The 25,733-nt window shown below is 50.4% G+C and overlaps 10 protein-coding genes across 10 annotated transcripts; 5 read left to right on the top strand and 5 right to left on the bottom strand.

Moving 5' to 3' along the window:
- Nucleotides 1-134: 134 nt before the first annotated feature.
- RAT1 (ssRNA exonuclease RAT1) lies at nt 135-3,182 on the bottom strand (the record flags this gene model as incomplete). Its single annotated transcript, XM_076684042.1, has 1 exon — nt 135-3,182. The coding sequence occupies one exon, from the start codon at nt 3,180-3,182 to the stop codon at nt 135-137; it is 3,048 nt and encodes a 1,015-aa protein (XP_076541796.1).
- A 714-nt stretch (nt 3,183-3,896) lies between these two features.
- On the bottom strand, nt 3,897-4,772 carry ILT1 (Ilt1p; the record flags this gene model as incomplete). The annotated part of the gene is made up of 1 exon (XM_076684041.1): nt 3,897-4,772. One exon carries the CDS (start codon nt 4,770-4,772, stop codon nt 3,897-3,899), a length of 876 nt encoding a protein of 291 aa, XP_076541795.1.
- An 862-nt stretch (nt 4,773-5,634) lies between these two features.
- SRP1 (importin subunit alpha) lies at nt 5,635-7,299 on the top strand (the record flags this gene model as incomplete). Its single annotated transcript, XM_076684040.1, has 1 exon — nt 5,635-7,299. One exon carries the CDS (start codon nt 5,635-5,637, stop codon nt 7,297-7,299), a length of 1,665 nt encoding a protein of 554 aa, XP_076541794.1.
- Nucleotides 7,300-8,217: 918 nt separating this feature from the next.
- Nucleotides 8,218-9,744, top strand: TRVA0_012S02410 (uncharacterized protein; the record flags this gene model as incomplete). Its single annotated transcript, XM_076684039.1, has 1 exon — nt 8,218-9,744. The coding sequence occupies one exon, from the start codon at nt 8,218-8,220 to the stop codon at nt 9,742-9,744; it is 1,527 nt and encodes a 508-aa protein (XP_076541793.1).
- Nucleotides 9,745-10,950: 1,206 nt separating this feature from the next.
- CDC11 (cell division control protein 11) lies at nt 10,951-12,198 on the top strand (the record flags this gene model as incomplete). Its single annotated transcript, XM_076684038.1, has 1 exon — nt 10,951-12,198. The coding sequence occupies one exon, from the start codon at nt 10,951-10,953 to the stop codon at nt 12,196-12,198; it is 1,248 nt and encodes a 415-aa protein (XP_076541792.1).
- A 2,116-nt stretch (nt 12,199-14,314) lies between these two features.
- Nucleotides 14,315-14,524, bottom strand: TRVA0_012S02366 (uncharacterized protein; the record flags this gene model as incomplete). Its single annotated transcript, XM_076684037.1, has 1 exon — nt 14,315-14,524. The coding sequence occupies one exon, from the start codon at nt 14,522-14,524 to the stop codon at nt 14,315-14,317; it is 210 nt and encodes a 69-aa protein (XP_076541791.1).
- A 1,289-nt stretch (nt 14,525-15,813) lies between these two features.
- On the bottom strand, nt 15,814-16,020 carry TRVA0_012S02344 (uncharacterized protein; the record flags this gene model as incomplete). The annotated part of the gene is made up of 1 exon (XM_076684036.1): nt 15,814-16,020. One exon carries the CDS (start codon nt 16,018-16,020, stop codon nt 15,814-15,816), a length of 207 nt encoding a protein of 68 aa, XP_076541790.1.
- A 1,997-nt stretch (nt 16,021-18,017) lies between these two features.
- TRVA0_012S02322 (3-hydroxyacyl-CoA dehydrogenase family protein) lies at nt 18,018-19,010 on the bottom strand (the record flags this gene model as incomplete). Its single annotated transcript, XM_076684035.1, has 2 exons — nt 18,018-18,854; nt 18,903-19,010. The coding sequence occupies 2 exons, from the start codon at nt 19,008-19,010 to the stop codon at nt 18,018-18,020; spliced, it is 945 nt and encodes a 314-aa protein (XP_076541789.1).
- Nucleotides 19,011-21,179: 2,169 nt separating this feature from the next.
- On the top strand, nt 21,180-22,385 carry TRVA0_012S02300 (uncharacterized protein; the record flags this gene model as incomplete). The annotated part of the gene is made up of 1 exon (XM_076684034.1): nt 21,180-22,385. One exon carries the CDS (start codon nt 21,180-21,182, stop codon nt 22,383-22,385), a length of 1,206 nt encoding a protein of 401 aa, XP_076541788.1.
- A 566-nt stretch (nt 22,386-22,951) lies between these two features.
- On the top strand, nt 22,952-24,028 carry TRVA0_012S02278 (NAD(P)/FAD-dependent oxidoreductase; the record flags this gene model as incomplete). The annotated part of the gene is made up of 1 exon (XM_076684033.1): nt 22,952-24,028. One exon carries the CDS (start codon nt 22,952-22,954, stop codon nt 24,026-24,028), a length of 1,077 nt encoding a protein of 358 aa, XP_076541787.1.
- Nucleotides 24,029-25,733: the final 1,705 nt, after the last annotated feature.

The following is a 25,733-nucleotide window of genomic DNA, read 5'->3' as shown; positions in this document are numbered from 1 at the left end:
CCGACAGCCCCCCCCCCCCCCCCCCCCACCTTCCTCCAGTTATCAGTCAATCTTAATAGGCCCGTTATTCAAGGCGAACATATAACATATATCAAATAAATAGTATCGTACATTGTCTATGGTAAAAGCCATGCTTATCGATGGCCATAGCCGCCTCGGCCACGGGAATTGTATCCTCCACGCCCTGGCTGTCGCTGGAACTCGTTGTGCCGCTGGCCATCGTAATTATTGGATCGCGATTGATAACCACCACCCTGATTGTAGCCGTAGCCATTATAACCCTGGTTATATCCTCCTTGGTTGTAGCCTCCTCCTTGGTTGGTGCCTCCTTGGTGATAACCCTGATGGTGGCCCCCTTGGTTATAGCCTTGGTTGTGGCCCTGGTGGTAAGTACCGCCTTGGCTGTAACCACCCCGATAACCACTGTGTCCACCGTAGGAATTATTGTAGCTACCTCGGCCCTGGTAGCCATAGCCACCACGCTGTGTTTGCTGGTTGTAAATTCCCGGACCGCCATGCTGTGGTTGGTTTTTCTTAAACTTTTCAGTCTCGTGCACGTAGTACTTGTACCCACCTTTTCGCGTCATGAAGGAATACTTTGTAGGTCCGCCGTAAAAATTTGCCTTGTGCTGGTTGTTATCCTCCTTTCGCTGGTATCGACGACCGCCGCTGTTCATGATTTTATCTTTATCTTCGCCAGTCAAGATTGGCGGGTCCCGGAGCTTGACGCCAGCCAGCAGCATACTCTTTTGCAAGATCTTGAGGGTAGGCATCTCAAACTCAACAGTGACCACGCCGCTATTGATCAAGTCAGGCATGTCTCCCACAAGTGGGAACTTGACAGTTCTGCCTGGTCTGCAGTCCTTCTCATGGGTAAACTTTCCGGTAAGACCAAAGCCAGTCTTGCCATTTGTCTCAACAACCTCTACTGGATTGTCCTTGCGGTAAATGCCTGAAAGCTCCGGATAGAGCCTGTTTTCGCAGCTAATAAGCACAATTGCCTCTTTGGCAGTATTCCGTCGAACTTCATCGTCTGTGAGCTCGGGATACTTCTTCTGGACGACACCCAGCAGTCGCTCTTCATCGATGAACGGCAGAAGGGGGATTCCCTGCCAGGCAAGCTTCTTGCCGTTCATGTCAATTGGGAACTTCTCCGGGTAGAAATCAATGATTTCAGAGTCCGGATCGCTCATAAGCGGCCTGAACGGTTCCGGAAGAGCATGATCACTGGCCGCAGGAAGCACACTCATAAGCTGCTCGTAAGGTCGGAACGGTTTGCCGCCATTGAACTCAACCGTGAACTCACTCAAGTTAACAAACTCCTGGGCAAACGGCGCATAGTGGTAGGGATAGTACCAGTTCCATGAAGGGCAACCCTGGTAGTAATAGAGAAGAACCCAGCAGACGCCCTCAACATAGCGCCTCGTAACTTCCCGCCTGAATTCAAGGTCGTCTTTAGCGACATGGAATTTCTGTTCGTAGTACCTGTCACGGTACCCAGCCTCCCAGAATCGAATATTATCATTAGGTTCGTCGTCATCGTCTTTCAATGCTTCTCCAGCCTTTCGCTTGCTCCCGGAGCTTGGGCTTGTTGTCAGATCCATAGTGCTAGAGGCTGGAGTGCTTACTTCAGTAGCATACTCTGTGTTGGACTCGGACATGGCTTCTACTTCGACGCTCTCTCCGCTCAGCTGTGCCTTGAGGGCCTGGGCCGCGGATTTGTTTGCTGTCGCCGAGGTCTTTGCAATTTTAGCGCGGTTCGCTGCCAATTCGGCACTCGTCATGTGCACTGAGCCAACACTCTTACCGTCAGTCGTGTACAGTGGCATCGACTCGAGTGGGTGCACTGGAGCACGGTCGCTCTTGTTCTTGGTGAGCCCCATAGCGGCGGCCGCCGAAGGCGGAAGCATCTGGTTTTCAAATGCGCGCTGTTGGTCCTTTTCCATCTTCCTTCTCTTTGCATTCTCCCTCTGTCGTACCTCTCCTTCGCGTCTCTTTCGGAAGATATTATCTTCCTGCTGCCCGAGGGATCGAAGGAGGACCTCAACCCGATCGAGAATAACTTCCCCATCCGCAGTCATGTAACCCTTCATGCTCGGCAGACTTCGCTTCCACATGCTAGTTAGCATGTCGATACTATTGTCCCTGACGTCGAGGCAGGGCAGGTGCGGCAGGAAATCGTTACCGCAGAAGAAGCACAGAAACACCCAGTCGTCAATGGATCGTTCAAAGTCGTAGGTGAACGGTAGCCGGGGAACAAACAACTCCACTTCTAAATACTCTCTGAGAATATCAATGTGTAGCCAAATGAATCCCACTTTGTCCTGCTGCTCGACCTGCTCCTCTTGCTTTCGCACTTCTTGTTCTGCGGCAGTGAGCGCAGGCGGTCTCGACCGGTTCTTGTTGTTCTTTGCGAAAACGTCCTCTCGAAGGATCCTGAAGTGCGGCTCATGGGTCGCCAGACCCAAGAAAATCAAATCGGCATCCAGGCCGTAAATACAGTGGGTCGTATTCGGGTTGTACGCAGCATCAGACCGCTGGCTTCTAATGAACTCCATAATCTTGTGCTCACCTTCACCGGGAACAGTGGCATCGGAGATGATTACCTTAAGATCCTTCCACCCTGGATCGTAATGCATCTTGTAGGCGACCCAGTACCGCAGGGCCATGGCCAGAGTGTCCATAAACGGCGTACCGGGGGTGATGACATTAGTATCCCACGCCTTCTTACCCTTGATAGCATCGTCAATGGCCTCGCCTCTAGCCTCAGCCTCTTCCATTGCCTGTTGCTTAGCCTCATCTTGGAGCTTGGCATCCTGTGCTGCCTTGAACCGACGGGATCGCTGCTGGTTCATCTTGGCTCGGGGCGCGACACCATCCACGGCCATCATGAGCACTTTTCTCGGGCGCGCCATAGACACCACGCGGTCCGTGTACTTGAACACCTCAAGCATCATTTCGTCCTCGGTTGCCGGGGCTTCGCGGCCCTCCGGGTGTGTACAAGGATGGACGATACCGTTCATATCCAAGTAGAGGTTATCTAGCTCCCCGTTAGGGTTTGGTTTAGTGTAATCGCATGGGAGCTCTACGCCATCGACAGTAATAGACTCCTCCTCAATCACCGGGGAGATGATCTTGGGGTATTTGCGGGATAGCCATCTGAAGAACGATGGGACACCCATTTTTACTGTTGCTTTGCTTCGTGCAGATAGGCTGTCGTATCAAAGGAGGGGGAGGCTTTGATAGGTGAATTTTTTTTCGGCGGGGTGCTTTTCGCCCGTTGGGAGGTTTGTGCGGCTGAACAACGCGTGCGGCGCTGGGCGCGCGGCTCTCGGGGGGGTATTCAACCTGGTCTGCTTAACCTGAAAACTGCTTTTAATGTCGTTATTTCGAGGGCCAGCCCCTCGAGCTCCCGAGGCGCCGCCTTGCGGAGATCCACTTTGACAGGGGTATCCAATTGAAGATAGCGTTGTAATACGGCATTGACTGACTGCGTATTGGATGCGGTTGATAGCTTCAATTGTTAGGATTCGAACTACGGTATTTACTAACTCCGGTGTGATATAGAGAATCTCTGAAATATCACCATTCGACAGTTCGATGTTTAATAACTTTACTACTCACCGCGGTACTTGATTTGTTATGAATGCAGGAGTACCGGCAAATGGATGGACGTATCCCAGCTACGGTAATTGATTTGCCAAGAAATATCCAAAAAGCTAGTGAATACCTGTAAAAGATATACCTGAGTATTGGCATCTAAACACAGTAACATCAGAATGACCATATTCTAGCAATACTCATAGCAGAATGGTAGGAACATTGAAAGCGATAGATGAAAAATGATGGATCAACTGGTAAATCATTAAAAATTAAATAACAAAAATATACATAAGTCACTCTTTCCCTTTAACCTCCATTCCTTCCGTAACTTTGTCGTCTATGTTTTCCGTAACTTCGTCCTCGATTTCCTCCGTAACTTCGTCCTCCATTTCCTCCGTAACTTCGTCTTGCCGGTGCAATACACCGTCCGACTTTTCGCCATTCGGATCAAAATCCGGGTCATCTACGTCCTTGCCCTGCTCTTTGGCAATCTTTCGAAGCTTTCGCGTGCGGAGAAGCCATATTCCCTGAGACGCGAAGATGCCAACCTCCAATGCAAGCACAACGATGTATAGAATGCACCCGAGCAGATCGAGATGGCCCTTCTGGGCCACGAGACTGAACAAACTAAACAGCGCGCCGCCGCTGTCAATAAGCAGAAAATAGAAATTAATGCCCACTACTCGGCCTTTTCGCTTGTAGAGCTCAAAGTATGGAGGCAGCAGCCCGACACCAAGCAGGATCGCGGCGATAATGCCTACCAGCGTAACGGGCCAGGTAATGCCCCTGGCGTAAAGTCCCCTAAACGGGACGATGCATCCGGCTTCGATGCCGGCAAATGCAGCAATGGTAACTGCCGCAATGATCCCGAGCTTAACCCGGTTATAGCTTCGCGGAGGGTAATACAGGGCCTGGAGCCAGCATATGAGCGAAAAAAACATGAACACATGCGGCTGCACCTGGACGGGGATATTTGACTCTTGCACAATGAAGTAAACTGCAAATGGCACGGCCGAAGCCGCCCACAAGAACATCATGACCGGCGGCAGGCCAGTCGTGTCTTTTCGCCGATAATTGTGGACTACCTGGGGTATGAGCTGGATGCACCAGAATACCGTGCCAATAGTGCCCAGCACATTAGCTGCGACGGAGACTTTCTCATCTGCCATGACAAATTGAATACTACTCAAACATCTGCTATGACAAAAAGAAGAAGAAGAGTAGGATCAAAAAGCTATATATACATCTCATATAACGTTTGATAAAAAAACCTGCTTTCTGGCCCGGAGCCTGCACTAACTTTACCCGATTAGGCAATTCTATCCCAACTGCGCGCGCCCTACCTGCGTCTCTCTCTCGCGATACGAGCAAATATCGAGATCGACGGGCCGTTGGGCAGCGCAGATACTCTACTGTAATAATAATATCACGTGTAGATACCGGCTAAGGGTGGCGATATCCGGTCATGACAGCTTATTTCGGCCTGGTGTATGCCACCCACGTGCCGAATACTTTTCGCGCAAATTGAGCTGCTGCCGACTCGCGTCTCTCCATATGCCAACCCTCCGCTATAGCGACGGGCCGCGATGAGTGGCAATCGGACGCCGCATTTGCGTGCGCCGGCGTTGGGACAAAACGAAAAACCCAGAAGCCCCCACCTCTGGAGACCCAGGGGCGACCCAGGGGGCTGGGGGTGTCAAAGCGTGCATCAGAGACACGACGACATTTGAATCTCCAAAGCACACGAATCTCCAAACGAATCTCGTAACGAGTCCCCTCAATTCTCCAAAGTACGCCGCATCGAAAATATTTGTATTGAATGGTACTACTAGAAGAGGGAGTATCCAACGCACGAATAGAAGTATCTACGGTACGATAAAGCTTTCCAACATACGAATAGAAGAGGGATTATCCAACAAACGAATAGAAGAGGGGATATCAATCACAAGAATACCGGTAGAAGAGGGGAGGTCAAAGATTCGAGTAGAAGAGGGGGATATTCAGCATACGAATACAAGAGGAGAAAATCAGATGGATACACACACATTTGTGCCAGAGTATAGGCGGGCGACCTTCAAGTCACGCCGGCATTTCAACTCGGACGACCGGCGCAAGAAGCGCTCCGAGGAGCTGGTCGAGATCCGCCGCAAAAAGCGGGACGAATTGGTGCACCAGGCCCGCGATATCAAAGTCCAGAAGCTCAAGAAGTCTGAGAAGGAAGAGGAACTGTCAGATGGCGAAGAAGACGAGCCGTACCACACAGAGGCCAACTCCAACGACGCCAAGAGCGAATTTCGCCTGTTTGGCACAAGTTCGCAGGATCTGACGGCATGGCTCTACTCGGACGAAACAGACTCACAATTGCACGCCGTGCAAATCATCCGCGACGTGCTCTCCGAATCGTCGCCCCCCAACCAGCGTATCATTGATATGGGCATCGTCCCCCGGATCGTAGCACTGCTTGGCTGCGAGGATGACTCAGTCCAGTACGAGGCGTCGTGGGTGCTAACTAACATCGCCTCGGGCACGGGAACCCAGACCAAGTCAGTCGTCGACGCCGACGGCATCTCAGGGCTCGTCCAGCTGCTCCGCACGAGCAGCTGCATGGAAGTTACCGACCAGGCTGCGTGGGCATTGGGCAACATCGCTGGCGAGTCGCCCGTATATCGCGACATGATCCTCGATCTCGGCGCCATGGCGGATATCCTCATGGCCATCACCTACACGAGCGATCACAGCACTATCCAGAATATGACGTGGACACTTACGAACCTGTGCCGTGGCAACGGCCTCGCTAACCGGTGGCCGCTCATCTCTCCGGCTGTCGCCGTGCTGCGCCGATTGCTCGACCACGAGTCCGGCGGAACCTACACGCTCGCTGGCGACGTGTGTTGGGCGGCGTACAATATGGCTTTAAGCGTGCGAGGCACGGCCGTCCACGAGCTTGTGGGTGCTGGAATCCACACCAAGATCATCAAGCTTATGGATGTCAAGTCGACCCGGCTGCGTACTGCCGGGCTCAGGTGCCTTGGCGCGTTCTGCATGGTCCATAAGCGCAGTATCCAGCCCATTATCGATGGAGGTTTGTTGGACCGGCTCGAGGCGATGCTGTCGGACGCCATGGCCGACGCCGTTATTGTAGACGTGTGCTACGTTCTGTCCAACATTGCAAACGGCAGCTCGAGTCAAGTGCAGGAGATCCTCAAGCGGACTTTCGTCGTTCACCTGCTACGCTACCTGTCGCAGCAGGGCCGCTCGCAGTTTGAACTCAAGCCCGTGGGACTCAAGCTGCGGCTCGAGGCATGCTGGGTGCTACGCAACATCCTGACCAACCGTCTCGTCACGCCGGAACAGTCCCAGCTCTACATCGTCGACAAGGGGTGCATCCCGCTGCTATGTCGCCAGCTTGATGCTGGAGACAATATGATTACCAAGCTGTGTCTCGAGTGTCTGGCCGCTGTGCTTAGCAACGGCCACCTTAAGCGCTCTATGACCGACGGCCTCAACGTGTCGGCCATCTATATGCGCCAGCTGGGCGCTGTTGACAAGATTGAGCGTTGCACTGAGCACAAGAACGGCGAGATTTCAAGCCTCGCCGCCCGTCTCATGGACAAGTACTTTACCAGCGACGACTCTGATTCGTACTCTGAGCCCGTCCGCGCCCGCCGCAACGACAAGATTATGAATGCATTCTAACCTACGCTATAAACTTCAAGACATGCTCCACTTGGCTGCTTCAATTGACTTGGGGGCCAGCCCCCAAACCCCCATAGCTCCGCTTCGCGGAGGTCAATTGATGCAATATCTTCGCAGGCATCTCCTAGCTAACGACCGCTTGTAGATATCCTGATGTCTTCCTGTAGGTGAGCTCGAGTGCAATCGTCTAAGAGTATAAACTTCAAGACAACTTTTACCGAGACATCCGTCAACTCCTCCGCAACCAACTCCTCTTCCTGTATGAAATCTTTTAACGCTTGTCACCAGAAGTGATGTAATATAAACTTCTTTCTGTAGACACGTAGATGAGTTCCAGTCCACCATCTCTTGTATATACTACACTGAAATCTTGTTGATGCCCTCCTGTAGGGGAATGCATTTTACCTACTATACTGCTACGTATAAACTCCAAGACACCTCCACCAAATCCTCCGCAATCAATTCCTCTTCTTACTTATTCCCTCTCTACTAATTCCCATCAATTCCTCCTCTGCCAATGCCTACCAACTCTTCTTCTATCTAGTCCAATCAATTCCTCCTACCAATAAATTATAGATGCTGTAGATGAGCGTAGAAACTGTATGTGAGTTCTAATAATCTAACCACCACTTTCTAGCTGTGTGAAAGACAAATGAAAGACGGTCACGCACTGGTCATCCCTTGCATGGTAGACAGGACGCAACATCTGATAAGGGCGTCGTCGGTGGTCGATAAGACTGCTGGGTGAAACATTGCGTAGCGTCGGAGTCCCGTATACAGGGCCATGCACGGCGGCCCCAAGGCCACGGCTGGCGGCCCGACCTTCACATAAAGGGCCCGAAGCCAACTATATAGAACCAGTAGTAGCCCCAACCGTAGAGCAGTATAGAAAAGGGCAGGAGGAAAGAAAAGAGAAAAATGACAGACTATGGGTCCATTGGATCCGAAGAGGACCGTCCCGGGGACGAGGAACTGTCCTACGCAGCCAAACTGCGAAGCATCTACCTGTTGCTGGGCACGACGCTATTGTTTGTCATTGGGCAGACAGCGCTATTCCCGGCCACCATCGATGTCCTAATTGGGCTCATTTGCCGCGAAGAGTACATGGTGGTGACCGGAACCGAAGTCGGAAGTAGTGGTAGCCACCGCTTGTATGACGACCCGCGGTGCTACGGGTCGGGCATCGCCGGCCGCGTTGCGACCTTTGTGTCGTACGACACGGCTATCATCAATGCACTGGGCGTCCTAGTGATCCCCAAGCTCGCAGAGATGTCGGATCGTGTAGGGCGCAAGCCAATTTTGCTGTGGGGAGGCGTGGCAGCGGCCCTGAGCGACACAATCCGCACGCTATGCGTGCGGTACCCGGGCGTGCTCAACTACCGATGGTTGCTGGTTGCGAGCTTCTTCAGGGGTGCTGGCGGGTCGATCCAGATGTTCCAGCTCATGAACAGTACGTATATCACGGACCTGGTGCCCGCCGACCGCCGCGCGCGGCTCTTCTCGCTAATGGAGGCCGTTATGTTTGGAGGCCTTGCGTGCGGCCCGCTGCTGGGAAGCCTGGCGCTGGAGCGCTTCGAGAGCTTCTCGCTGCTATTCGTCATGACCATAGGCTGCGACGTTGCGTATTTCGTCGTCATTGCTCTGTTTTTGCGCGAGTCGTACACTAAGCCCGAGGAGCCGCAGAAGCCGCAGCCGGTGCGGCTCGGAGGGTTGTGGACGCGCATTGTCAACATTGTGCGGCCATTGCGAACCCTGAAGTTTTCTCACCTCGCCAAGAAGCGCCGCCGCAATGCGCGCACCCTGGTCGCCATTATGGCAGTCATGTCCGATATATTCATGTCGCTGGCGCCCATCTTTGTGCTGTTTGCTGACTTCCGGTTCGGGTGGACGGCCGTTGAAACAGGGTACCTGTTGGCAATGCTGGGGCTCTCGCGCGCTGTCGTACTCGCTCTGGCGTACCCGCGGGCTCACGCCTTCTGGGCGCGTCATATAGGCCCGCAGCTGCATCGCGGTCTCGACCGCATCGACGGCCTCTTCCTCCGCTTCGGCCTGCTCACGGCGGGTACATGCATCACGGTCATGGGCCACGCGCCGAACGGCTCCGTCTACACGGCAATCCTCATCGTCGATGCTGTAGCCGCAGTGCTCATCCCGACGCTCAAGAATGGCATTGTGAAGTACGTGCGCCCCGGCCAGATCGGTGGGGCCCTCGGCGCGCTGGGCCTGCTTGCCAACATTACAATGATCATATTCACCCAGGGCTTCTACCGCTTCTTCAAGTTCACTGCCGACCGGGGCCACCCGGAGGCTATCTTTGAAATGGCCGGCGCCCTGTTATTTGTGCTCTTTTTTACAACTCTCCTGCTCGATTTCCACACTCAGGACGAAGAAGCATGGGAGCGTCTAGAAGAGTACACCTCTACGCCCCACAACAATCCAGTCTAGATATTTAATTCGTAATAACTAACAGTTGATCAGTTTAGTACGTCTGTGGTCATGGTGTTACAGTGTATTGCCGTGCGGCTGTTACTGGGGGGCCAGCCCCCCAAGACCCCTCGTAGCACCGCTTCCGCGGTGGGCTCGCTTCTTCTGTAACAAGCTGGATATACCTGAGGAATACCAAAATTAATTTATGCAAGCCGCTGGATGCCGAAAAAGTTTCAAGATTCCTTCTTATATATGCAATGGAGTTCAGCTGATGATCAGCGTTTCCAGCAATTCGGAGCGCAGCACGTTGCGCGGCTGTAACTGTTTCTGTCGTTTGGCTCTCCTTAGGTACGACTCAACTTCGCTGTAGCCCCAGGACTTGATGGAAATTGGTGCTTGTGACTATAAAAACAAGCGGTACTATAGTAGCTCAGCTTAACTAATCCTGGTGGTGTGTGCCCAGGCTTGATGGAAATTGGTGCTTGTGACTAAAAAAAACAAGCGAAAGTAGCTCAGGCTTAGCTAATCCTAGGGTGTGCAACATGAATTTTAACAATTCAATGGTTCAGCTTATTCTATATTACTACTAGCCTCCAGTACCATAGCACTACGCATTGTATGATCTATAAAACATAGCCTTTGATCAAAGCTTAATGGGTTCTAATGGCTGCTGTAAACAATGGGTTTGTTCATCAGCCTGTTCAATGTAACGATAGCTCCCGGTACCTTACTACTGCATCGCCTGAAACTAGCTAATGTATTACAGATCTTTTCAGCATTTGAGGCTTTTAAACATCCAAATTTATTACAGTACTTTTCTGTTACAGGATATTAAACAACCAAGCAACACACTATTCGGCTGGTAACAGTTAAAGGCGCAGGGATGCTCGCTTCATGTACCCACACTCACTGCCATATACCAATAACCCTACCATGTACCTACTACTATCCTCCATAACTCCAAAAAAGCGTCCAATTCACAGCCGTGGGTTACTAATACTGGTTATATTACAGAAATTTGACCCCTGAGTTTGGAAATTTTCCAGGGGGTACGTCGCGCCTGTATAAGTCAAACATTTGTAGGGAAAAAATCGTCTGTACCCCCTGCCAAAAAGACGACACCTCAACAGTACTAATTCGCACGAAAGCCCCAATCCCGCGACTCTGAGAGCGCCAAACGAGAGCGAAATAGGGTAAAATAGGGCAATGTCTGACGTGACCAAAATGCCATCGGCCGCACTGCTGCGGGCCAAAAAGAGCCAGAAGCGAGGGTTAAAGTTTACTGTCATGCTGTGCGGAGCAGGAGGGTGCGGCAAGACCACCTTTATCAACACCCTGTGCGGGCGGGAGGTCGTGTCGCCGCTGGACCGCCCCGTATTTGACGCCCAGGAGGCACACGAGGACCCAGTTATGGAGCTCGTCACGGTGTGCGAAGACCTGCCCGACGACCACAACGGCGTGCTGACGATAAAGTTCATTGACACCCCTGGGTTCGGCGACAGTCTCGACAACACTCAGTCCTTCGAGCGGATCCTGCGCTACATCGAAGAGCAGTTCGACGAAGTTCTGGCTGAGGAGTCGCGGATCAAGCGAAACCCCAAGTTCACCGACAACCGCGTGCACGCGCTGATCTACTTCATTGAGGCCACGGGCCACGGCCTGCGCGAGATGGACGTTGAGTTCATGAAGCTGCTGGCCTCCAAGGTTAACATTGTGCCTGTGCTGGCCAAGGCGGATGCATTGACCCCGGACGAGCTCGTCGAAAATAAGCGGCTCATCATGGAAGACATTGAACACTACAATATACCCGTCTACAGCTTCCCGCTCGACGACGAGGATGAAGATGAGGATGATGTGGACGCATACTACTCGGAGGAGGCCGGTGAGGGCCACGAATCCTCGCTTAAGCACATGCTGCCATTCGCAGTCATTGGCGGCTCGACATGGATCAAGGTCGGCGGCAAAACGGTCCAGGCGCGCCAATATCCCTGGGGATACGTCGATATTGAGGATCCCAAGTGCAGCGATTTTGCTGTGTTGTCGGATGTTCTCCTGCGCACACACCTGCTGGACCTTAAGGAGACGACGCACGACTTTTTGTACGAGAACTACAGAACCGATAAGCTCTCGAGCTCGCTGGCTGATGTGAGCACTGCCAATTCTTCGACGGTGTCCCTACCGCGGCAGGGCGGATTGCAGCCGCCGCAGGTGCCCTACGGCAATGGCACCGCGAAGAAGTATGCCGTCATGCCGTCCAATGGCTCAGTTCACAGCGAGGCGCGATCGGCATCCTACGTTATGCGTGAGGAGCAGCTGAGGATGCAGGAAGAGGAGCTCAAATCGGTCGAGCAGCGTGTCCAGGAGGAGATTCTACGCAAGCGCGAGGAGCTGTTACGACGCGAGCAGGAATTGAGAGAGCTCGAGGCCCGTCTACAAGAACAGGCCGCACAGCTCAGCATTTCCGAAGCATAGACTATGTAACCACAAAAAAAAACAGTATAATACACGCTAATCTTCACACTTTGGCTACCAACCAGCCTCCATTGGACTACCGGTTGCTAGCTGGAAGACTTTCCCTGGGGGCCAGCCCCCTTCCCCCATTAGATGTAACCAATAGCAAATGATCATTGGTGTGGGTTCAAGCTCCCGTTGCTGGGGGGCCATCACCGCTGGGACATCTTGTTACGTTGTTACCACAGCTGCTGCATGGTGTAACTAGAATTGTTGGGACATTTTGTTACGCTGTTACTACCCAGGTGCGGCTCCCTGCTGCACGGTGTAACTAGCTTTGTTAGGAGACGTAGAGAGACCATGTGCGGAGTGATAATGCCAATCCCCCCAATGCAGAGATCTTACTGACATAAAGGAAGACAGTCAATTGATGTCTACAATTTCTCCGCGTAGCGGAGCTACGGGGGTTTGGGGGCTGGCCCCCAAGTCAGTTAAAGCCTCTAGTTTATGGGCGCGGAGATTACCGTAATCAAACAGGGTACATAATGCAATTCTTATAAATACATTACAATGTTGTACTACTAGTAACATCATTGGCATTTGATAGAAGATATGTTGTAACTAACTCCGCAATCCAGAGTAATCCAATCCTCACCCCGCTTTTGGGCTCAGATTATCGGCGATCATTGTCGTACAATATAGAGTACTATGGTGCAATTCTTACAACATCAAACATGGTGCATTAGCACTTGATAGAAGATAGATTGTAAGTAGCTCCACAATCAAGTGTAATGGTCATGCGGAGGTTTAACAGAATATTATGTCACAAGTTTTACAATTCATCATATTGTGTTGCACAATTTTTACAAATACGTCATACATGTTGTTTAACATCATTAGCACTTTGATAGCGGGTCGGTTAGTATAGCCTTTCTCATGTCAACTTGGAAAGCGGCGACCTAGCAAGATCGCAATAAATAAATCGTATCATTAAAAGGTTGAGGCCTGGGTAATGTTGACAACGCCCTGCACCGCCTTGACCTTGTCGGCCGTATCCTGATCGCACTCAAATACAATGCCCCCAAAGGCGCTCATCCCCAGCACGTTTCCCCCGCTGGAACACACAATCTCTTGCACCTTGGGAGTAATCTCATCAGGTATCCCGGATATCACTGCAACGAACCTCGTCATGGTTATCTTTTCAAGGATATAAAGGATAGAAAGAAAAAAAAAATATTTTTTGATAGACTCTTTCATATGCCTATGGAGTGGGTTTTTATAAGAAACCAGTCATGCCCAGTCGAATCTCACTCGTCTCGGGTACGCTACGTCATTGCGACAAAAAGGGTATCCAAAGTAATAAAACCCCGGCAGATATGATGTGCGCTGCGAGAGATGCGACCGCGTACCTACCGCGCTTCTCCTGATATCCTGCGCGCGCGCTGCTCTACGCTATCTAGCCTACCCCCCTGTGACGGAAAGCCTCGACCCGCCGAGATTATACTCTGGACTCGTTTCAATATGACTAATTTTTGTCGCCAAAATGACTAAATGACAGCCCCATCCAACCCTGAGCAACCAAACCTCCCCGTGCAAATGCAGTAAGGGCGGGGGTGGGGGAGGGGGGAGGGGGGGAAAAGACCAGCAAGAGTGCCCACCGTTTCGCATCTCCAAAGTGGAGCATTTTGTTTCGATGTGTTTTTCGCCTCATTGGGCAAGGAGTAATCACGTCATGGGCCTGACGAGCAGAGACACTGGTCGAGAAATGAAAGCTGGGGTAAAATCTTCACATGGTTTAGAAGCTTGTGTATTTAGCAGCGAAATAAATAAGTTATTTTAGTAGTATCCATCCCAGTCATAATAGTCGTTACAATAGTTTGGTGGAGTCACCATCCAGCTCATCCGGTACGCTGGTAGGGCACCCATGACCCCATATGGGTCATCTCGTTTGCAGCCAACTCGAAACCGCCTGGTTTTGCAACAACATAAATGCAGTACAGCACTCGTATAAAGTCACCAACCAAGCAGCCCTGTATACAGTCGCTTGGTGGTTGCATCGAAACGCCGCAGGTAGGCGATCGGATGCTCCGGTGGTTGCACGTTTCAGGCATCTCATAGAGTCATGCGGCGACAGGCCTTAGTAGAACCCTGGAGCTATGCGGCGGATATCAGTCACGCAATCCATCTTGAGAATAGCTCTCGAAGTCGCGTCGTCGATTTCAACAACGAGCTCGGGCTCGACTCGGAGCACTCGGCCTGCTCGTTTCTCGACGAGGGTCTTGATGACGATCCGGTCGTGGATGGCAGAGTTGTTTTTCAGGTAGACGTAGAACTTTCGACCAGGCATGGCAGCAAGATATGTCTAAAGATAAAAAAATTTATAACTATTAACGAAAGAAATGTACCAACACCGGCACTCATCGGTTATATATATAGTTGTATTAGTCTTGCGGCTGCCCCATGGAGGGGTACAACCCCCCTGGTTCACGTACCGGGGCATATGGCAGCCTACATGTAGCTGTGCGTGTCTGGGGTAGTGTACCTTCGACTCCAGGCCCCAAGAAATGCATCATGTTGCTCATATGATACGTCATTCCCCCTGTGGAAGAAAAAAAAATGGACAATCCCCTGGCATAGTCCTCACCAACAATCCCCACCCGTTTGTCGGACACTCCTATCTACCATAGAATGCTCTACGGTCACGAGAGTCGCGCCCACTCGAACAGGAAAATGAATGGGTGGGCTCTTGGCCCTTGGCGGTCGACGAAGTGGTGAACACCGGGGCCAGTCGGTGGAGGGGTGTTCTCACCTTTACTGTTGTGACTGCGTAATTCTGAGTATGTAACTGGCGTGGCGGAGGCCGGCGGAGCATTGCCAAGGAATGACCACAACGTACCACCCTCTGCCGCGACGCTCGACGATGCCGCTGTATGCAAGCACCATTTGCTCAAAGTGGTAGCAGTTGAACAGGGTGTATCCGGGGTCGAGCTTGACCATGTACCGTCGGCGCATTTTTCCTCCTGGGTTTTCACTGGCTCTGCGCTGGCTCTGCAATGGCTTTTCGCGGGGTGGGCAGTTGGACTGGCCAAGCTGAATTTATATAACGCGTTCAATTGATAGGTCATCACGGATGAGCCGGTTGTATGGCACGTCGCATTAAGGGGTACTGTACTAGTCATTACATGTACTTGGGGGGCCGACCCCCAACCCCCCGTGGCTCCGCTGCGCGGAGGATGGGATGAGATGATTGATTTAATGGTTAATTCCACTTTCCTGCTCTTAACGACAGAGGGCTAGTGATGCACTCTTTTTCCTTGGCTGAAAGCAGATCAAGTAAATAGATTTTATAAAAATCGTTTGAGCTCTGGCGTGGTAGGGGTGTGTTGGGGCCCCCAATATGCCCAATATGTAACTGTTAGCAAAAATAATTTAATGTACAATATATGCGGTAGTATTACAAAATGATTAAGATAAATATACAAGCGGTGGTACTTTTGAGAATAAATATAATGTCGAAACATGAATAAATAGGCGTTTTTTCGAGTGAGCGTGTTGTTTGTTTATTTGTTGTTTTTTTTTTCACGGGACGCGACTTGTTAGGTTATACGCGAGTGGTGGAGACGCGGGCGATTTGGGTTAGCAGCTGGCCATGCATTTGACTCCTGGGAACTTGTTCACTACTGCCGCAATCTCCTTATTGGCAATGACCTGGATGTCGTAAGCTGTGACATATCCCTCGACCTGTCCCCCTCGCTGGTAAAGCAGCGCCAGCACCTTCTGCTTCTCCTGCTCGGTGATGTCGTAGTGGCATCGAATGAGGTATCGGCCGTAGGGGAATCGCATGGCTTACTGTATTTTAAACCGTCTGATTGCTCCACAGTGTCTCTAGTTCAATTGGTTGTTTTTGGGGAAGTGGAGAGGTGAGGGACTTTCAAAGTGTTTATATATCCCTCGAGTCAGTACGAACGCGCTCAGGTTCTATATTTGAGATCGACAAGGTTCTTTTTAATTGCAGAGTGTGTACTTTTTTTTCGATGCATATATGCAACAATAATCAGATTGATACTGGGGAGGGTGCGCAGTTAAAAGCAACTCATCAAAGGAGATTCTCAGGTTATCCCCTGGTACTGGCTCAACAATTATTTGCCTAGCCCGATGCTGTATTTCCCTGTACCTGGCAGATCCCACATAACACAGAGGGTGCCTGGAGTCCAGAACAAATACGCGAAAGAAAAAAATACCGCTCCAGGATTAAGAGTGCGTCTGGGGGAGAGATTTGAGGGGTCAAATTTTTTCACCACCGAATTGTGTCTACGGATCTCAAACATTCTCCCTGGCAGGTCTCTAAAATCTACCGTCTAGAGTAGTCAAAGACATCTACGTGGGCTCAATTTATGCACCATGTATCCAGCATCTTTGGTCTACAGTATATTAGATCGATGTAGTGTACATGTACCAGGCGTTACAAACACCCTTAATGTATTGGGTAAGGCACATTGCATCACAACTGCTGCTTGCTGTACGTCTTGTCCCTCTATTGTATTTGAGCAAAATAAAATAAAATAAAATAAATAAACAAATAAATAAATAAAAAAGGGGGAGAAGGATAAGAATGGAGAGATGAATGTTCGGAATCGATCGCGAGGCGCACAATACTATGATCTAGATCCAATGGCCCGGGTTAGACTCAGATTTATTCAGGGGGTGTTTTGTGTCATTTCTAAATCAAGATAAAAAGACCAGCCTTCACTACGTACCATACTGCAGTATTACTGGTACCCACACTGTACCACCGAAAATCCACTTTTGACGTGAAAGATTATTTCGTGTATTCCTTGCTACCTCCACGCCCGTTCAACGTGCATATATTCAGTTTTCGATGCAATGACCCCTTTTCAGCCACTCGCGTCGCCACCATGTAATGTGTATCTGGTGCCTGGAAAAAAAGAATTACAGTATGCAATAATGCGTTGATTATACCTTACATTTATAAATCTTCCTACTTCGCATTAATTAAAAATTGAAGCATGCACGATTTGAAGAAAAGTGCCCCTCAGTATCAGCCTCCCCCCTTTTTTTCAAGGTACATTTCTCACATCCTTGTACCTGTAACGGGGCAGAATATGCCATTCTTCATCGCAGCAAATCGATGACCTAAGCTTTGGACCTCGCATTCATTTTGTTGGGGATCAGATTACGTAGTTCATGTTGGCTGATGGGTAGAGTATTTATTTTTTTAGGCAGGAGCCATGGATTTCACCACTCCCAGGCTAACAATTGCTGCTGCGATGTCCCGGTTGGCGATTACCTGTACATCATGCTTCGTAACAAACATGTCGATGCGCCCCCCGGACTGGGTGAGAAGAGCCAGGATCTGTTGGCGTGTCCCAATAGGAGTGTCGTAGTAGAACCGAATGAGGTAGCGTCTCCACGGATAAATGATGAACTCCATTACTGGCACTTTGACCATTGCAATTGAATACAGTCTCCGCTTCTATTTTATCTATACGCTTATATATAGTCGGGCATTCGATATCCTCATTTCAACTGTCATTACCTGACTAGTACTATCTCCCTCGGGACAAGCCGCATATGCAGGTCAACGTCCTCATTGCAATCAGTCTAACGCACATCCATCGTTTCATCGCATCGCGAAAATTCAAAAGCCCCAAATACGGGATCTGCAGGTATCTGAAAGAGACTCAATTCACCACCGCAAAGCCTCCAGGGGGGCAGGAGAAAGCGGGTTGGCTTACATCGATTTTAGTTTGTGGTTACGTGGTAGTTACTATATTTAATTCGCACTGCAGTTTATCCACAAATGAGGCGGCTGATTGTATTTACAGCTTGGCGCCAGCCTGCTCGTAGTCGTAGAAACCCTTGCCCGTCTTGACACCGAGCCACCCGGCGTCCACCATCTTGCTCAGCAGGACACTTGGCCGGTACTTGGAGTCCGAAGTGTCCTTGTAGAGCACGTTCATGATGGCCAGGCACGTATCGAGGCCGATGAAGTCGGCCAGCTGCAGTGGTCCCATCGGCATGGCGCAGCCATTCTTCATAATGCTGTCGATGTCTTCCTTCTTGCCGATGCCTGTCTCAAGCGCGATGATGGCCTCATTGATGTAAGGCATGAGCACCCGGTTGGCCAGGAAGCCCGGCGCGTCCTGGGAAGTGGAAGTCACCTTACCCATGGTCTTGATGAACTCCAAGCTCGTCGCAAGAGTCTCTGGAGAGGTCTGGAGGCCCTGAATGACCTCGACACCCTTCTGCACCGGAACTGGGTTCATGAAGTGCACGCCAATAACCCGGCTCTCAGCGCCCTTGGCGCTGGCAGCGATCTTGGTGATGCCAATCGACGACGTGTTGGTGCCCAGGATCGTGTGCTTCTGCGTCACCTTAGCCAGCTCGGCAAAGATCTTCTGCTTGAGCTCCAGGTTCTCCGGCACAGCCTCAATGACCATGTCGACCTTGGCGACGCCCTCGGCCAGCAAATTGGTTGTCGTGATGCGGCTCTTGATCTCCTTGGCGTCGGCCTCGGTAAGCTTGCCCTTGGAGATGTTCTTGGCAATCAGCTTGTCGATGAATGAGTTGCCTTTGCTGAGAGCGGCGTCCGAGCTGTCAATGAGGTTAACTGGGACCTTGCTGTTGGCAGCAGCGACGTATGCAATGCCCACACCCTATCTTGTTGTTAGTTCAGCCTTTACACAAAAGAATTGTCGACTCACCATCTGGCCCGAGCCAATGACGGCCAGCGAGTTGATTGGCTTGGTCGCCGTAGACATGGATCTGTTCATCATCATTCGCGAAACGTTTCGTGCACTGGAAGCAAGCATCTTTTCGTCAATCGGGTTTTATGGGGTCGTTTCCGTCCTACCCCGGCTCCGTTTAAATATCCTCGGAACTCCTCTCCCCACACCTGCATACTCTCGGCATGACCACGGAACGTGTTTAGCCGCGCATCACCATTTCTGACCATGTTCATTCCATACCGTACTACGCAACTACCGCGGGAGTGAACGGAATTGGGTGGTTATTTACTTGCGTAGCTCTTAAGTTTGGTAGTATGTGTTGACGGTATTTCGTGAATTCATAATGCTTGATAGTCTGGATGTGAAAGTACGTCGTATATGGTAGCTTCTGTATATTGCCAGGTAAGTGCCTGGTCTACCGAGGTAAGAGTAGTAAATTTTGTTAGGAATTTGCCGGCCTAATTCCGAATATTTTAACAACATTGAGTGATAAAGGTTTTGGACCGCGGTGATAGGCTTCTTAATCTTATCTATTTTAGACAACTGAGCGGCACGGTCATTTCAAAGAATGGCATGACTGTTGAAGGTATGCCGATCAGCGCAGGTTGATATTTAATTACGTACCGGGTAGATGTCGACAGAAAAAAAATATTTTAGGAGGTTGTTCATATTTTTGTTCTTTTTAAGGCAAACTAAACTGTTAGAGTTCTAGGAAGTGAAAGCGAAGTGACATGCTAGAGTCCTATCTCCCTATGATACAATTGACCGTCCTCTGCTACTCCTGCATCCTAATTCGCTGGCCCAGGTTATGACAACCCCGTGTTCTTCCGGTAAATACATTTAATTTTTTAATTACCGGTACCTGGTAATACCTGGTACATTAGCCAATTCTGCGAAACACACCTGTTGGTGGCAGCACGGTAGTTTTTTTTGGACTGCCGGTATACCCAGGATATATTGGTAAAGATTCAGGATTCACGAAGTTTAATATCTCCAGTACACCACTTGTTAAGTATCGCTACTTTACGAGTACGGCACCAGGTAGTTACAGTAATTGATTTGAAAAACTAATAAAGAACATATTATCTCCAGCCAGATATAGCCATATTTTATTCGGCAGTTTAAAGGCAAACTCAACCACCGCCAATTACCGGTATGTGGATCATGATCTTCAGTTACCAGTACAATTGTAGTATCGTTAATTTTTTCCCTTACCAGGATTTTGAGATGCTATAATCAGAATCTCTACCCCAAGCATGTCACGGACCATTTCAAATAGCGAACTTGCAATGAGAATGAACATGCTACACGTTATTTTCATATCAAGATTTATTGTATTCATAGTCATACGTTAATACCGTTACAAATTGGAGCTATAATATTCTGAGATAACTTATACTCATGCCAATTGAGCTTTTGTAAATCCATTAATCATTCCGAATAAGTCGCTTCAGTCCATACGCCCTACCCGTATCCCCAGAGGGACGGTTGTTTTAGCTGCAGACCACAGACTCATTTTAAATACCAACTATGGATTCATATCACCCTGACTAAACAACAGTTGTTGCTAAATATGGCATGGTCTAAGTTGCATGAGAAGATGCTGCTCTCTGGGGTAAACATTGGACCAACGGTATTTCGCCGCCAACCATAGATCGGCAGACATTAATTGCATCTGTGAATTTATTTAACACTGTTTGAATTAATTCAGCTACTACCGTAATATTAGATTCTATATTCGACGACACGACTTGGATACCTGGTACTCACATAGTGCCGGGGATTATCAAATGAAAGACATTCTACCATACTATGGTATCTAATCAGTTCCTATATTTCAGCTACTGTACTCTTCAGCACACATTACATCGCAACCAATTGACACTGAGTACCAATAAAAGCTACACAATACTACGACCACTACTGGTAATAACTGGTTCAATTGGTTCAGTGCAACTAGACTTTGCGTCAGCGGAGTCCCAAGGGGGTTTTTAGGCATTCCCGACCTCCTGAGCGATTCGACTAGGCCAGAAGAATTACAGTTTAATGCTCGCACAGCCATTGCCATCCCCCCTGGGCAACCATTTGGGTCTCGCGTGATTGGCCCGGACTGGTTGGGCGTCTTGGGTGGCACGCGCGGCCCCCCTCCGAACGGTTGGGAAGGTATGTACGTGATGAACGACAAAATTTGTGTCGCGCTTTGTAATTCAGTGGACGAAATTTTGATATTGTACGGTTAATTAGTAGGACGACATGTCGTATTTGGAACACTTGCCATTCGTTACGGGCAACGACGTGTATCAAGGTGGGGAGGAACCATACGCGAAGGAGGCGGAGACTCATGCGGTGTACTTCAAGCTCATGTCCGAGCACCATGCGTTTGCGTGGCTCGAGGCGTTGCTCGACCAGGTGCACTTCACCGGGGCCAGGGCCAAGGTGCCACCGGGCAAGAAGCAGACACCCGTGCAGGACCGGCTCGAGCGGCGCGCTGAGCTGGCGCGGACGGCGACGAGCCCCATAAAGGAAGAGTGGCTCGAGTCGCAGCTGCCGGAGGAGCTGCGGGCGGCGACATTTGAGTCGCTCAAGAGCACTACGGAGGAGAGCGACAAGCAGACGTTCACGCGTCGCGATGTCGAGTGGCTCTACCAGATGAAGTGTCATTGCTTCGGGAAGCACCAGAACCGCCAGTCGGAGGACCCGAACAAGAAGCGGCGCACGTCGCGCGAGCACATGTCGGTCAAGTGCGGGTGCCTAGCTGAATTCTCGATGAAAAAGCGCAAGAACACGGAGGGCATCTTCGTCCAGTTCCAGTTCCTGCACAACCACCAGTTCACTGACCGGGACTACATCAACAAGGCGCGGCTACACGCGCAGGGCATTGCCGAGACGAGCAGCCGGCTCTCCGAGGGGAAGAGCGTCAGCGTCCTCACCAAGGAGCTCAAGACGGAAGGGGACCGCTCGCGTCTTTCGCGCGTTACCTACGCTATGCTGAAGAACCGGCGCGGAATGCAGGACCAGCACACCAAAATTCTGGCGCTCGACTCGGGCCTGCACATGGGGTCGCCGCACGACGGGCACCACCCACAGCTTCATCTTCAGCCGCACGGTGGCGCCACACAGCACGCGGCTCACCCTCATCATCAGCCGCTCGCATCGCCGCACCAGCCGCACGGAGCCCACCCCGACGATGCCGTGCAGCAGGACCTCAGCATGCTGGCCCCCGCCGAGGTTGCGGCTCTCCAGCAGAGCGTTGCTGAGGTCAATGGAGAAGAGGACGATGATGAGGCGCAGCAGGACATTCAGATCCAGGCAGTGACGATGACCCAGGGGTTCCAGGACGAGCTCAATGGCATTTGGGCCGGTGTTCGAGACAGCGAGTTGAATGCGCGCCGAGTCATTGAGCAGAGGCACGTCATCAGCCAGAAAATCGACGAGCTGAGGAAGATTGTGCTCGGGTAGACTTACTAATATGTACCAATAACTATTATGCTATATGGCTCCATCCCAGGTCTGAGCCTTGTTATGTCCCTCCGGAAAGCTGAGCCCGCATCTTTCTAGTAGTAATTGGGAGGACCAGTCCTTCCCCAAACCCCTCTGGAGCTCTGCACAGTATTTGGATCCCTCCGCGAAGCGGAGCTACGGGGATTTGGGGGCTGGCCCCCGAAGTCAATTGGAGGAACTGTATTCATGGGGGGGGGGGGCCTCCATAGCTCCGCTTCGCGGAGATGTTTGCTATGAATCAATTGGGGAAGAGTTAACACCAAAGAAGGAGTACAGGGGCTATGCGGCTGATTTTATTAGCTAATATCACTTGATTTTCTGACCCTTGTACATGCCATCCAACAGTACATGATGTGTAAAGGCGACAGGGCTGCCGATGTACCGGGGCTCCGACATTAGTAAAAATTTGTAAGCTTCGCTCATCAGGCAGCCTCGCACAGCCGCGCCAGGGGAAGCGCGAAGCTCATATAAAGCGTGCAGATCGATCAGTGATGCGGCATATATAGGTTACCCCAGAGTTAAAAATGGTATCCAAGGTAGTAATTATTGGCGGATCATACGCCGGGGTTGAGACTGTTAAGAAGCTCAGCAAGGTCGGAGAGGTGGAAATTGTGCTAATTTCTGCGTCGAAAAAAAGCTACTTCAACGTGGCGGCTCCACGGCTGCTCAGTGAGCCGGATCTGGTCCAGGACACGCTTTTCGCGACGGAAGACACTCTCAAGAAGTACGCGCCATCCGGACGATTCATTCACGCTGTCGTGACTGCGGTTGATCTCGACACCAATGTCGTTAGCTACGACGAAGTCGGTAAGGGCTCAGGCACCGTGACGTACGACTATCTTGTCATTGCCTCTGGCGCAAGGACTCCTTCTGCAGCGTTTAAGCTCGCCACGTCCTATGAGGAGTCGATTTCTGCGCTCGAGAAGCTCATCGAGCGCATCAAGAGTGCTAAGAGCATTGCTGTTGTCGGCGGCGGTCCTACGGGAGTTGAGAGTGCTGCTGATATCAAGGTCCACTCTCCGGAGAAGGATGTTGTTCTTTACACTGGCGACAAGTACCCACTGGCCGTTATGGGCAAGCGTAGAGCTCGAATTGCCCAGTCTAAGCTCGAGGCCAAGGGTGTTGTGGTTATCAACGATACGAGGGTCCTGGTCAAGGAGGACAATGCTGTCGAATTGCCCGACGGAAGCACCAAGAGCTACGATGTTGTCATCCCCGTCTACGGTACCTCTCCAAACACCTCATTCCTGCCCAAGAAGGTTCTCAATGATAAGGGATTTGTCGTTACTGATTCCAACTTGCGTGTTAAGGGCTACTCTAATGCCTATGTCTACGGAGATGCCGTCGCCGATGGTCTGGGCACTATCGTGGACATTAAGTACGGCCAGGGTAAGGTAATTGAAAAGACGCTGCGGCACGACATTGGCGGCGATGGCTCGAAGCTGATTGACTTTGTTCCGGCGACGGCTTTGACTATGGCTGTCCCGATTGGTCGTGATGGCGGAATGGGCGTAGCGTTTGGCTGGGGTATGCCTAGCTTCCTCGTGGGCGTCTTGAAGGCCAAGGACTACATGATTCCCAAGGCGGCCGAGAACTTTTAGTCATTGGGCAAGAACTTTACATGACTCCCGAGAATTTTGAGTAATTGGTATACTTGGTACATTGAAGCGTTTGGTTGGTAACTTGGGGAGGCTGGATAGTTCAGGATCGGAGTCAACAAGGTCTGTGACTCTTTTCGTTAGCCGTTAGTAGTAGGATATCATGCATTTTTCATTTGCCGATTTCGCTTAACCGTTTTCTTTTCGTGAATCGAAATAATATCTAGGGTGATGGTATAGCTATACTGCGCTCCCATGCATGGCAATGTATGTGTTCTCGGATGTTTGTAGCCGAATAGCTGTATCTTGACCTACAATGTCTTTTACAGGCGCCCTACTTTATTTGATGGCCGAACTCGGCACATTATCGGAGGATCTAAAAAGTCTGGGGTATACATCCATAGCCAGACACCACTCTGCGTTACCCACGTATATTGCAGAGTTAAACTAAAAGACGGATCTGTACAACTGCAATCATAACGAAATTGAATGGCGAATTACCGGTTAGATCAGCATGGTTGTTTCACCGCAATGTAGAATAACGCCTTAGAGTAGACTCCAAAAGTACGTACGTACTCCTGCCTATGATGAGCGGCTGAACTGGCGCTGAGTCGCTAGGACCAATGGAGTACGACTAGAACGGTAGTGAGCTGCACGGAAGGATGGAAATCCTTGGCGGTCTGGCTACCAGTACATGCTACCGTGTAAAGGGTGGTAATTAACAAATAACGAGAGAATGATTAAAATAAATAAACCAAAGATGAGAAATGTACGAATAATACATGAGATTTTATGTGATCTATGAAATATGCAGGCTGGGGATGCTTGTACAGCTGTGCATGTCAGGGGGAGCACTATATAAATGTCTTCGTTCGGCATTGATTGATGGTTATCCGGGTACTATATGATGTAAGTTTAATGTCGTTTCTTAGATAGAAGCGCTCGTGTTTCTCAATTTGCAGGCTCGATTCTTATTTACTGAATAGTGTGTTTCAACTGGTTTGCAGGTTCGTTTCCGCGGAACGGGACTCGGCATTCTATCTTCCTTGATACTATGCATTGAGCAACCAATCACGGCCTTTTGGAGGTTGAAAATAATGACAACCCCATCGCGAGTGGAACCTTGTCAAGTGGCTTATTGTAGTACTGCGGATAGTACTATGGAAGGTTCTAGCGGTTAACAGTAGTACAGTAGTACTACACCAAAATCAATACTAGAAGGGTGATCTCGGTCAAATGGAACCATTATTACAGCCGCGTCCCATTGTTTCCTGACTGGGACGATTTGCGTCCCAAAGGGCAAAAGCAGGGCCGAAGATCGGGCCTGCTTGGAGTTTAAACCATTCAGAGAACTTCGGGGCCGTTGACGAGTCAGACCACTTCTCATTCATTGATTTTTTCTGTGGACATGCGGAGACAAGACCCCACAAAGTTGTATCATGAAATAATAAAGTTTCATGAACTATATCCTGGCGGCCAGCGTGCTGTTGGGATTCGGATGATACGGGTCCTGGTCTACAGTAATGTACGACAATGATGCTTCACCGTTGTTCAAACGCACATAAGCCTCTCAGTATGAGCAGTAGTGCATTATACTGCAGGACTACCGAATATGGCAAAGTTCCATTTATCCGTGCTGTCCTCCGGGTCGGTCCTTGGCCAACACACGAGAATTTTCTATGCTCGCTGCACAGGTCACCAAATAGAG

This window comes from Trichomonascus vanleenenianus (assembly GCF_965637985.1).
Source record: "Trichomonascus vanleenenianus strain CLIB 3782 genome assembly, contig: TRVA0_012S, whole genome shotgun sequence".
NCBI classification, from domain to species: Eukaryota; Fungi; Ascomycota; class Dipodascomycetes; order Dipodascales; family Trichomonascaceae; genus Blastobotrys; species Blastobotrys vanleenenianus.
Note: the sequence above shows the minus strand (reverse complement) of the source record. Positions and strands in the feature narration are given on the sequence as shown.